The 13,657-nt window shown below is 36.8% G+C and overlaps 1 protein-coding gene across 2 annotated transcripts in view; it reads right to left on the bottom strand.

Annotated features, from left to right (window-relative positions):
- The window catches only part of lrp1ab (low density lipoprotein receptor-related protein 1Ab), a 120,490-nt gene that overhangs the window by 74,528 nt on the left and 32,305 nt on the right, over positions 1–13,657 (bottom strand). For both annotated transcript variants that reach the window (XM_067446096.1, XM_067446097.1), the window contains exon 3: positions 6,747–6,884. In XM_067446096.1, coding sequence (XP_067302197.1) covers positions 6,747–6,884 — 138 coding nt within the window. The remainder of the gene's footprint in view (positions 1–6,746; positions 6,885–13,657) is intronic.

The raw sequence follows: 13,657 nt of genomic DNA, 5'->3' as shown, positions 1-13,657 counted from the left end.
ACCGCCTTAAAACAGAGCAAACTGCAGCAAAGCAAACACTTTCCTAACATCTCAAACAGCTTTGCAAACTCAATGTATTTATGTCAATTCGATTCTGTCCACTTCAGTTCAATACAATGGTTAAAAGTGACTTTTTTTTTTATTATTAACTGTTTTCCTGGAACACCTTGAGCAGCCATATTATAGAGTAATGCATGATATATTATGATTTATCATAATACATTAAGATATATGTTGTCAACCTAACTGTTTATTTAAATAAATGATATTACTTATAATTGATATAAGTAAAATATAAATATAAGTTGAATTATTTGTTAAATTATATATATTTTATAATTATTCCAGTCTTAAGTGTCACAGGATCCTTCAGAAATCATTTGAATATGCTAATTGTGTGCATTCAAAAGATTTTTATTTCAAATAAAAGTTTTTCCATCAATTAATCCAGAAAAGAAAAGAACAGCATTTACTTACAGCAAATCAGCTAATTAGAATCAATATAAATGTCTTCACTGTCACTTTTAATAAATGTATTGCATCTTTGCTGAATAAAATATTACATTTCTTTAAAAATATTATGAATGTTAAATGTTGAATGTAAAAAAATCCAGTTTGAATTGCTGTGAAAGTAAGTAACTATTATGCCACTCTACATGAGCATGCTGCATCTAAAAAAAAAAAAATCACTTTATGGCCCTTTGTAATACACTTTGTAGCATGTTTGTGTATAATATTTATCATGTCTGAGATCTTGCTGTCTGTCTGCTGGCAGGTTCTAGCACGCTTCTGTGTGTATGTGAGAGTGTGTATCTGTTTGGCAATAATTGAGAATGTGGGGAACATTTTTCTTCTGACAGCAAGAGTTCTTGTCAGGTCAGGGGGTTGATGAACTTTATTTTTGGTCTGTGTGTTGTGTATTCAGGAATGATTGGGAAAGATAAGCAAACCTCTCTACAGAAAGCAGTTTTAATACACACAAACACATCAACGTTGAAGTTCATTGACTCCTAACCAGATAAAAATGTTCTTGTTCTGTTTGATTATGTCTTGTCCTTATGATCAACCTAAACAAATGGCAAAGAAGAAACTATGAAAAAAAATTACAGGGCACGAATTACGAGGGGATGGGGGTTGGGGTGAGGGTTCTGACATATTGATCCCTGAAGGCTTGATCCCCCCCGAAGGACATTAAAACAAAATTTTGGAGGGGGTCGAAGAAAGAAGCTTTAGCTGTAAATATGAAGATAAATTTTCTAGCTCTCTATTTAATTAAATACACTATAAAAAACTAATTTTGATGTTAATTCCACTATTGCATTATATACAATTGTTCAACAGTCTATACACAGTATTTAGTGCAATTTAATTAAATTACACAAAAGTAAGAGTAGTCCCTTATTTATATTTTCAAGGGAAAGGTAATTCAATTACATTTACTGATTACTTAGTAACTAGTTACACCCAACACTGTACACAAATCAGTTGCCCTCTTTACCACTGTCAAACTGAATATACAAAGCAAACTGAATTTAACAACACTGACCCACCTGAAGGCCATTCTGTAATTCAAAAAAAATACATTAATTATCCTGTTTATCTGAGCAGTGTACATTGTTCAATCAGTACTCCTGATTGCACTCCCTGTTCTGTCACAATAATATGTAGTGATCGGAGCCAAACTCATCCATCAGTGCAGTGAAAACATTGTGAAGCCCTACAGCAGAATAGAAACAAATGGATAAGCCGTTGCCCAGAATGATATGCTGTTGCCAAAGCTGAGCTCAGATAAAGTTGAAAGGCACAGTGGCGTTTGCCAATAGCAGTGCAAAGTTCTATTTTAAAGGGCTAATCGTTCTTGTAAGTGCAGTGTATTTGCCCGCATGTGTGCACAGCCTCTTGTGTGAAATAGGTCAGCTAAACATGAGCAGAAGCGCTCGGCTAATATAAAGCTAACAGAGCTATAATACAGGACATACACAGGCACCATGGACACATTAGCAGACAAACCCAACGAAACTGCATTCTCAAAGTGGTGTTCAATGACAAAAAAAATTCAGATTGAGGTGGGGGGGGGTATAAGAGTACTTAGGTTGGTGGGGCTGAATATAAATAAAAAGATAGCATTTTAGAGGCTGAGCAAACTATTAGATTTGGAAGAAAGATTATGAAGACAAACAAAACATGAAATGATTAATTACACATGGAGGAAGAAAGTAAACAGAGTTATTTTGATTTTGTGTTGACTCATTAATGAATTATGAGTAGCTTGACAATATACAGTTTCAAAGTAGATAAGTCATAATCAAGGCAACATCTGAAAATGTAGCCAGCTCCGAAACAAAGAGTAGCTACCATTTAAAAGGTTTTGGTCGGATTGCTTATGCTCAGCAAGTCTGTTTATTTGACCAAAAATACAATAAAAACAGTAATAGTGTGAAATATTATTAAAATAGCGTTTTTTTCTTATTTTAATTGATTTTAAAATACATTTTCTGCAGGTATGATCCTTCAGGAATCATTCTATATGCTGATTTGGTGAGCAAGACATTTCTTATTATCACGATTTTACTTAAAATAGATGTCTTTTGTAAAACTTTAGCAAATTGCAAAGTTTAACCATCATAGAGTAAATGATTGCGTATGCTTTTAAAGCTACACTGTGTAACTTTTCCATCCGCTAGAGGGAGCCTGTTCAAAACAAAGGTGTAGTTTGATGACGGCAATTTTGAGTACAGAATCTTGTGGTTTTCACCTGTATTTAACAGTTTGGAAGCAGATCTTCTGGAAGTGGTAAACTCCCCACTTCTCTATGGGACGTTTCCAAACTCCGTTAAAACTGCAATAGTTAAGCCTCTTCTGAAAAAGAGAAATCTGGATAACTCTGAAAAAAGGTGCTGTACCATTTCCTCTAAAATTTTACCGTCAATTGCTTTGAAATCAGACATCGTAATTTTCCGAGGTTGTGGTCTGATCTGACTGACCCCAGGGCAACTCAAGGATGTGCTGATCGCCTTTCTGATATTATTGATTTTCTCTGAGAAGTAGGAAGCAAACTCACAGCATTTGCTGTCTGAGAGCATTTCTCTGGGAATGTGACTCGGAGGGTTTGTTAGTCTTTTGACAGTAGCAAAAAGCATGTTGTTTAGGTTTCTGTTTATAATATTTGAGAAGGTCTGTCTAACTTCTACATTGAAAGCATGAAGGGTGTCTTTATAGATGTCGTAATGGACTACAAGTTTTGTCTTCCACCACATGCATTCAGATTTCCTGTATTCTATTTCTATTATTTGCATTCAATAAAAGTAATTAAATGGTCTGACATGCTCTGCCTTCCTTGAACGGCTATAAAACCTCACCAGATTTCTTATCTCTAACATCTCTGCCAGTAAAATGAGGCCAGTAAAAAGTTGGGAAATGGCTTTATGGTAAAAATGCTCCTCCATTCTGTTGTGAAATAATCCAGTTTGAAGAGTCTAAAAAATGAGTCAGGCCACAATGAGAGCCGACCAGAGACATTTTTTTCGGTGCAGGCCCAAGTTTGAAAACTACAGATCTTGAGTTCCTCAGAAAGCTATTTTGGAGAGGACTGACAGATTTGTGCCTGTATCTTCATAGTGGGAGGAACTGGACAGAGCTTGAAACATCTCTGAAAGGCTTTAGCGCAGAAAGATTAAATCAAGACTGCGGGGAGCCAATTAAATCTGCCAGGAGGGGAAACACAAATCAAACCAGCATTGAGACGGTTCCCAGCTCAGCAAGGGGTTGACTTAACAAAAACCAGTATAAGATGAACCAGACTAGCATAACCATGGCAGATATCAGAGGCTGGCAGAGTAGTTAGTGTTCCAATCACTGATTTCTTGATCCTAACCCACTACATTGTTAAAATAGTATCACACTGTCATAAATTCATGCCTGCCTCCCTCTCACCCCACTTGTCAACAACTCTGTGATAACTACTTAGAAACATAGACTGACAAAGCATGTTTTGAAAACACTGCAGCTGAGTTTCTTGCACAATCTCCACTTCTGTTACAGGGAAAAAGCGCAATGCTTGTTAAACTGTAAACCTTTCTGTGAAAGCAGGAACAAGCAAACATCCAACAGGAAAGGCATGCAAGCGTATGTTTGTGTGCACTCTGTGCATCTGAGTACGAGGGGTTTTTGTGGAAGAGTGGGTGAGTGTTTACCCCTCGGTTCAAAGGGTCAGCATTTAAGCGAGAAGACAAGCGAAGTGTGTGTCCAGTCTCAAAGCGCTGGCCAAGGGCCAGATCAGGAAGGTACATTATTTATCATTCAGCCTTTAAAACCTCAGGCGCAGTCTGTCATACTAACATTCCATCAGTATGGAATGATGGCAGTGGATAGACGGGGACTAGCATTAGGGGGATTTATTTGACCTCACGATCTAAAGGGTGCTTTAAAAATGAGATTTAAGCGTCGGTCTGATTTCTTTCAATTACCTGCTAAGTGGACAGATCATTACTTTAAAGATATAGGTCAGCTGAATCAGACAGTGTATCTCTGGACTTTGGACACAAACAAGATGAGTACATGATAACTCTTGTGAGGCTGATACTAACCATGCTCAGAAGCCAAACCTTTGTGGACACAGGGGATTCAAACACAGACCTTGGCATGACGATAAAAGATAGTCTCTCCATAAATGATAGTTTGGGCTTACAATATGGATTTCTTGAGCTAGAGCATATTTTACTTTCCAACAACTGGTCCCACCATATACAGCTCTGGAAAAAATTAAGACACTACTGCAATTTTTTCTTAAATCAGCATCTCTACAAGTATGGAAGGCATTCCATTCCAATGTCTGTTGAATTCCAACCGAGGCACACTATTCTACTGAATGAGGTGCTGATTAGGTGATCACCTGAACCAAATCTTATTTAAAGGCCCAATGAAGAGCCTTGAAATGCGCCGCATTATTCAATGCGTTGATGTGATTTCCCCTGAAACGGCTCCAGCTGTTAGCAGCTCCTCCCCTTTTTTAAACAGCCAATAGCGTTTTGTTAATAATATCACAGTTTGACTAGAACCTTTTGTTTGGTAAAGCCAGTTTCCTCTAACCGTTTATCATAATCTCCTCCATATTGCTTTGAAATACAGCATTCTGTGCAAAATTCAAATGGGTTCGATATGTTTGTTGTCTGCGAGTTGACTCGCACACATGATCCGAGCTGCGCTCTCGTGTCTCTAATCAACAGCTCTGGTCTAGACTATGTGTGTCCGCTGCTGCGGTGCGTGAAACCAGACTTCATTCATCTCAACTGAAAGCATATTTACACTGAATCGTTTCCTATTTCATATATAGTATGATATGAGCAGCGTAGGGGGCGGGCTTTAGATTCTAGAGAGCATTTTAATTGGACAGAAGATTTGATGAGAAGGTGAAGTCTGTGATGATGTCATCAAAATCTCTCATTCGTTTTAACAGAAGTGAGAGACTAAGTTTTGAATGCTTATTTCTCCAAAATGTAAATTTTGTCATTGTTTTGGAACACACCAGCTTATTCATAACTTTAAGACTGACATTGTCATACTAAAAACTAAACAACTTCAACTTTATCTTTGTCCAACACCTTGTGTGGAGGTCTACAAGCCACAGTGTCTGGCACCCACTGTGAAATCTGGTGGAGGATCGGTGATGATCTGGGGGTGTTACAGCATGGCTGGAATCGGGCAGATTTGTCTTTGTGAAGGGAGCATGAATCAAACCACGTATAAGGCTGTCCCAGAAGAAAACTTGCTTCCTTCTGCTCTGAAAATGTTCCCCAGCTCTGAGGACTGTTTTTTTTCCAGCAGGACAATGCTCCATGCCACACAGCCAGGTCAATCAATGTGTGAATGGAGGACCTCCAGATCAAGACCCTGTCATGGCCAGCCCAATCTCTAGACCTGAACCCCATTGAAAACCTTTGGAATGTGATCAAGTGGAAGATGGATGGTCACAAGCCATCAAACAAATCCGAGCTGCGTGAATTTTTTCACCAGGAGTGGCATAAAGTCTTTTTTCTTTTTTAGAGCTGTATATACATGAAGCAACAATTCAACTAGGATGCATTATATTAATTAAAAGTGACAGTAAAGACATTTATTATTACAAAAGCTTTTTATTCTATTCAAAAACTTGAATACTTTTAACACAGTTTACACAAAAATATTAAGCAGCACAACTTTTGTGAACAAAGCCAAATAGGCACCAAATGAACATACTGGAATGATTTCTTAAGGATCATGTGACACTGGAGTAATTTTTTGCCATCGTAGGAAAAAAATACATTGTAAAATATATTAAAATAGAAAATAATATTTACAAAATGGAAAACAATTATATTTAAATATAAGCCAAATATATTATTATAAATTTCACTATATACTCTTCATCAAATACTATTCACCAAAATCAACTAAATTCAGAAAACACCAAAGAAAACTAAATCCTTAAGATTGCAAGTATTATAAACTTGTTTTGTATCAACGGATGCAAGTTTGTTGGAATGTAAGGATCTGATTGGGCTAATGATGGTTATATCAGCTGGCCCAAGATTCTCTAATACTTAACTAATATTCTGCTCCTGATATACTAACAATTACACTGGTTAAGTGGAAAATTCCTTGTAAAAGATCCCATCAATCCCACCCCTAACGTCAACTTGAAAAAAAAAAAAAAAAGATTTGATGAAAAAAATCTCAGGTTCATGATCAGACTGCGGTCTGTGTGTTACCTCGACAGTGTGGCCCCTCGTCACGCCCATCTGTGCAGTCTGGGACACCATCACACAGCTTGCTCAAGTGAATGCACACATCTGTTCCTCGACACTCAAACTCGTTGGGAGGGCACTGTGACACCTGGGTGTGATGGCCTGCAAAGGTACACAACAAACAAGTTAACGCGCTGCAACAATACAAAGAGTTGCAGCTCCATTCAACTGCAAGTTTAACAAGTCATGTCTATTTCTTTTAGAAAGTTAACAAAGTTAGCACCTGAGTGATGATACCTTGCACACTTCATTGATAATAGAATCAGAATGTGGCAGAGTGTGCGATTATGTGGATTTGAGTTTCAAATAACTCATCCAAATCATTCTTCTCATGGTTTTCACCATTTGTCAAACCTCTGTGACATAACTTGCACTTAAAATTATGTTTTTTTGATTGGTGCGATTGATTCTGAATCAGTGTTGTTTTATTATTTATATACTATTTTTTGAATTTCAGTTGTTTTCATTTCAATAATAATACATTCTTGTTAACGGTATATTTTTTCATATTTATATTTTGCTTTAATTTATTTTAGTTTTAGGTTGTCATTTTAGTACTTGATGTTTATCTATTGGTAACACTTCAGAATAAAGGTTTAGTTAAAATGAACTAAGAATGAACATTAATTTATGAATCTTAGTAAATGTTTTAATACATTATTAAAATCAAAAGTTGTATTTGTTAACATTAGTTAATACACTGTGAACTAACATGAACAAACAACGAACAACTTCATTTTTATTAACTAACATTAACAGCGATAAATAAATACTTTAACACATGTATTGCTCATTGTTAGTTATGAACTTATGTTAACAAATGAAACCTTAAAGTGTTACCAACCTATTATTTCAGTTACCTGCCGAGGTTTGTCTGGCTATCACCAGACCAAGGTCACTTTAAGACTGAACATTGGTCTGGGGAGTCTGCTCTGTATTTTCTACTGCACAAGAGGCGTTATCAACTGGCAACAACCCATCTCTTCTCTATCCATCATCGCGTTAAACCCGCCGATATCGCACCAGATGAATAAGCCAGTCTGTGATTGGTTCCCACAAAAGTATAACAGCAGCATTAGAAATCAATGTACAGGTTTCCAGAATGAGTTGCAGAGCAAAATCAAATCGCCGGCAGATCAGGCTGGGTTTACCCAGTCTATGCCAAGGTAACATTTCTATTTCTATTATCATTTAAGTTTAAGTTTTTCTATTTAATATTATATTTTATTTAACTATAACAACGCTGTCCTAATGCTCACTGAAAGGCCAATGGGTTTATTATTAGTTTAATATGTGTCTTAATCTGCTTCTAGCATCAGTAACATATTTTAGATGTTAGGAGAGGAAAAAAACCTAAGACACAGTGTCTCCAGATTGGTTAAATAAAACACACAGCCACAAGTTATATTTGAGACTACAACAAAGAACTAATGCCTTGTATTTAAAAAAACGTATTGGTAAAACTGGTAAGATAACCATCTCTCTCCATTCAGAAACAAACAAAAAGAAAATGTAAACTATCATAGCATCGCTTTTGGCCGGAGCTGTTCTCTCTCTGTGCGGCCTACACTGCAAAAGCAAATTGTTTATCTTGGATATTTTTCTTTCTTCCACCTCCTCTTTCTCTCTTCCCCTCCACCTCTACTCATAACATCTGCTGACCCATTTTAGAAAAACGCAAGAAAAGGAGGGGGAATTCACCTCCCATACAGGAATTGAAGTTTTTTAGCTGGGTTAACATCGCTCACATTGCACCAAACAGCTTCTTCTGAAGGTCCATTAGGTTTCTCTGCTCTCTTAATACCACATGTGTGAGTATCTTCTGGGACGGAAATGAAGGGGCCAATGTGCTTATTTGGTTCATTAAAGCTTGGCAAAAACAGACTGGAAATTTTTTTTTTCTGTGGGAGGCCCCAACAGAGCTTTAATTTTTATACCAAGGGCAACATTATAGCTCTATTCCAAAAGCTAGTGAGCTGCCTATGTAGGAAACGGTTTAAAGCCTCATAATGCTTCCTACATAGATGTTCAAAAGGTTCAATCGCTGCGTTTGAAACAGACCCATAAAATAGCTCCCATTTGTGCTCCAATTCTATTCTCAGGCTACGAAATAAAAGCTGAATGAAAATATTCGGATTGAACTGTCAAAGACAACATTTAAAAAATGATGAAACTCATGTAATGTAACATTATCTCATTATGAATATCTTTCCATGTGAAAATGAGTGTGATAAGATCCATTGGGATTTGACTGGATTTGTGAAAAGTGGGCGAATATGAGTATTTTTCGCCCCCTGCACAGTCTTTAAACAAAGAAAAAAGGCTTTTACATTTTGAAGGAAGATTATAACAAACATTTTTAAATCTTGAGATGATTTTGTATTTCTGCAGCTCCTAAGATCACAATGAACATGTCCATGATTGTACTGAAGCTTTCCAGCAACACCTGGATACGTACAGCCCACATCTGTCCAAACCGGGCTCTGTTTAAATTTCAGCTTTTCCACAATTCAGGAAGGAACATTGCGTGCCTTCCTTTTTAACTAACAGTCCAGTCTCATATTTATCATGGATCTGATTCATTTCACATGACAGCATTTATCTATGAGCTGTGAAGGAGAAAGTGAGACCAGTATCCCATATCCTAGGGACAAATGAAATATTAAATGTTTTTTTTTTAATTATTATTTAGCTGATTCATTTAAAAAAGGTCATTCACATGATTCATATCTGCATGTCAAACTTCATCTAATCCTTGCTCATAGTCACACAGCCTATTTTATTTAGTTATGAAGTGAACTGAAGCCAAGATACACTACCTACAGAAGTCATATCATTATGGGAAAATAATCACATGACATGTAACTAAAAAAACACAGTAATACTAGAGCAAATAATGCCTTAAACAGATAAAAACAGTAAACAATGAGCAACAATTTGATGCATGCTTGAACTCGCTATACAGGTGGCAAGCATCTACTGAAAATAACTACAGGCTGTTTCTCTGACCCTCTCTCCACCTTTCTGTTTTATATTAAAGCGTTGAGACCCTTCCCTGGCAGGGTTTGCTGGCAGGTTAACAATTTAAGCACAGCCCAAAATCCAGCTCTTCAGGTTCAAACATCTCTTCTGAAGCACTAGCCTAAAATATTCTGTGACTAGTGTGGAAAAGACCTGAACAAAACTCACCAACTAATCCTAATTCTGTTCAAATACAATTACTAACTACTAAATCTCAAGTTGCGTCCAAAAAATGGAAATGGAAAAGAGAACAATAAGGGCGATGTTAGCACTCTTTTTGCAAAAGAGGAAAACAAACAGGGTGAGCAGACAGACGGATGTTCACAATGACTGTGTGGATGAAGTGGGGGCAGATCTCTGTGATCTTCGATTGAACTGGGAAGTTGTTGGCCGTTTGCTAACAGGAGCCCTCTTAAACAGGCGACGACTACTTCCTTCCTGCACTGCCACCGACACCCTGAAGCACATACACTAAACACAACAGAGAGACCGGGGGGAGGGGGGGGGGGGGAGAAGGAAGGGAGGTGGACATCCACAGATAAATAGATATAGGACTATTGGTAAAGAAATCCATGTTTTAAATAATTCATCTAACCAGCTAGCTAGCATGTCATAAGAACACATGGATGAACCTCATGAACCATCATGAATACATCATATTTCACCCCACAACAAACAAAGAAAAGGAGTTAGAAAGAAAGTGCTGCATCTGTTTGACAAGGAAATAAAGGAAATAAATATAATAAAGACAAGAAAATAAATGTAAAAGATGTTTTTACAATATGCAAAATATGTATCTGATGTCCCCAGAGTGTGTGTGAGAAGTTTTAGCTCTAACTACATCACAGCACATTTTTATAGCATGTTAAAATTGTCACTTTTTAAGGTTGAGCAAAAACATACAACCGTTTTTGTGTGTGTCCCTTTAAATGCAAATAAGCTGGTGCGCCTTCTAGAGGAGAGCAGAGCTTCAAGAGTTTCAACATTTTCACGCACTGAAAATGTCAGAGACTGATCAGCCTTTTATGTTTAATCCGAAGTCTAAATGATGCAGAGACTCAAGAACTGACAATATGTTGAATGCAACAGGATGTTTCTGAATGGTTAGTTGATGAATTTATGTAGCTGATGCGGAGTTAACTATCTTTAAGTCGTCGATTAGCATATTCCGTCATGATGATCTATAAATCACTTGTGGGGAAACTGTTGTAAGATGCCTTCAGAGCCAGAGAAATAACAGGTATAGTTTAGTTTAATTATTGTTATATTTTATGTTGCCATCTTGCTTTTATGACATGCTATTGCATTTGTTTTACATACTGTATTGCAATAACAGTGAAAAAACAGACGCAACACCTTAAGCAGAGCTCTAAAATGTGCTCTAATTTTAAAAAAAAAATATTCTTCTCTAAAGCATCCTAACCTGGCTGCACCCCTTTGTTGAGTGTTCCCAACGGCAGGGTTTATGTAAATGTTAGGGTTTGTGATTTCACCAACCCGGGAAGAAGCTCATTGTAGTCCCTTTCAGCTGCTTGTTGTAGTCCTTAAAGGGTTAGTCGGACTCTTAGCTGACGCAGTGTAAACAGTGTAGTTCTTCGGCACAACGACTTGTGCGCATGCACAGGGAGAAAAAACTATTTCTATAAAAGAAAATATCTCCCTTTTCATTGAACTTTGAGTTCATCTTTGCAGATGTTGTTTATGCTCAAACAGCAACATTACACATCATCAAAGTTAAAGTGGAATCATAAACAAGGACCCCTTTAAGAAAAGGCAAGTAAAAACATTTCTTAAGAAAATATACTTGTCTATCTTTCCACATTTTTGCAAACTTGCTATTGCAAAATCGCTATCTCTTTGGTCATTATTACAAAGTTTGCTTCCCATGACTGGAAAAGATGAGGCTCATGCTCGAGATGAGCTGTACTTAAGCATTTGACCAGAGCCACGGAGAGTCGAAATACTATGTGAGCAGTCTGTATATGCGTGTCTAAACTCAGCTTAACCTATCCTTACCTCTAGTTACATAATGACATCCCATTTGGCTTCCCTGTTGTGCTTTTGTTAATTGTGTGTTTGTGTAAGATGCACCGTTTCCTCCCCCCACTTAAGGGGGCTGTTTCTGTCCCTCCGTTTCATTCATCCTACTTTCAGCTCTGATGAACACACCCAGCAAGCATATTCACAGGCCCATAATAATGTCTGCCTGCACTGGCCCCAGCGGTGATGTCCAACACTCCTTTGCCCTGTGCATATTACAAGCACATGTAAAATAAATGCTACAAGATTCGAGATGCGTGCATAATATGTTTGATTTCAAAATACATAAATCAACGCTTCATTGCATTACAAAACAATCTCACTAAACATTTAAAACTATCTGAATTATTTATGCCTCCAGTGGCTGCCACTTCTTTTTCCGTGTGCTCGCCAAAAAGCTTGAGAGCAGAAAAAATTGGCCTTTAAACAAATTGTCCTTGACCTTTCGTTATCTTCACCGCACCACAGCAGAGTCTCTTTTTTGACACTTAATTTTATGCGGTCTTAGACCAGCTGATCCAGGGTCAGCAATGACATGCCATTAACCCAATGTCCTTGCAAACCTTCTGTTCTCTGTTCCCAATAACAGATGAATCGGTCAGGCGATGAAATGCACCTCTGATCTTGGTTTCTGCTATCCAGAATACTCATTAAACCCATTAGCTACCAAGGTCATATCTCAAGAGACCTTATAGAACAGAAAATAGTTTACCTACACTTCCATTCAGTTACATATTCTATTACACCTTTGCTTTCTTCCTCATTCATGGAATTCACCTCCCTTCTTCTCTCACCCTCCCTCTCTAAATTATAGGTGACATTAAATATATAACATGTTAAATATAACATATAATGCATATGGCAAATGAAATGCATTTATCTAACTAGACCTTGATTGGTTTATGATACTATATATTTGTGGGCATATTAAGATAATCTTAATTTTAAAATAACTGATAAAACTAAATAAACGTTTTCTTCTTTTATGACTCGTAGGCGATAAAATAAATTATAGGTTACAAAGTAACAAAAACTATAAAGCTATAAAACGCCACCCTGTCTCTTTTTTTCATTTTCCTTTTAAAAATATTAAACATTAATATGTGGTTCAGGCAATTATGATTTACTTCAATTTAATTTAAAAAAAATGAATTTTGACATTAAACCCAACCTCTAAAAGACAAGCAAACAATTCAGTCAAACGCACAAAGTCAGTGCTCTAGTAGGTTACAAAAGTATGGTTAAATGCACTAAATGTATAATGTTATGAAGCTACACTTTGCCCACAGCCATAGTGATTTAGCTGAGAACAAATTATAGATTCATGAGACCAAAGATTGCCCATTATATACACAAGATTAATTAAATCTCTTGTTTAACCACTACAGAGACATCAGAGCCAGCGGCAAATGTCGGAAGGACTAGCCGAGGTAAGGCTGCTCCAGGTGGGGTTAAAGGGTTAGTTCACCCAAAAATTTAAGTTATATAAATAACTCTGATATTATTCGTCTGAAAGAAGAATGTCATATATACCTGGGTAAGTAAATCATGGGTTGGGTTAATTTTCTTTTTTTTAAAACTTACCCTTTAAAGGGTGCTGAGTGCCTGAGCCACAGTAACAGTATTATTTTTTAAAGGGGTCATATAATGGCACAAGTTAATATGATTCTTTAGTGTCTAAATGAACACTTTGTAATATACTTCTTAAATTCTCATTAGTATTGTAAGAAAACACAAATTTTACCTGGTCAAAAACAGCTCTGTTTTCAGCAAGCTAATACAGTACTTTAAATGCTAATGCTTACATGCTAAAG

The sequence above is a fragment of the Pseudorasbora parva genome, chromosome 6, assembly GCF_024679245.1.
Source record: "Pseudorasbora parva isolate DD20220531a chromosome 6, ASM2467924v1, whole genome shotgun sequence".
NCBI lineage: Eukaryota > Metazoa > Chordata > Actinopteri > Cypriniformes > Gobionidae > Pseudorasbora > Pseudorasbora parva.
This window is presented reverse-complemented; position numbering and strand designations above follow the sequence as displayed.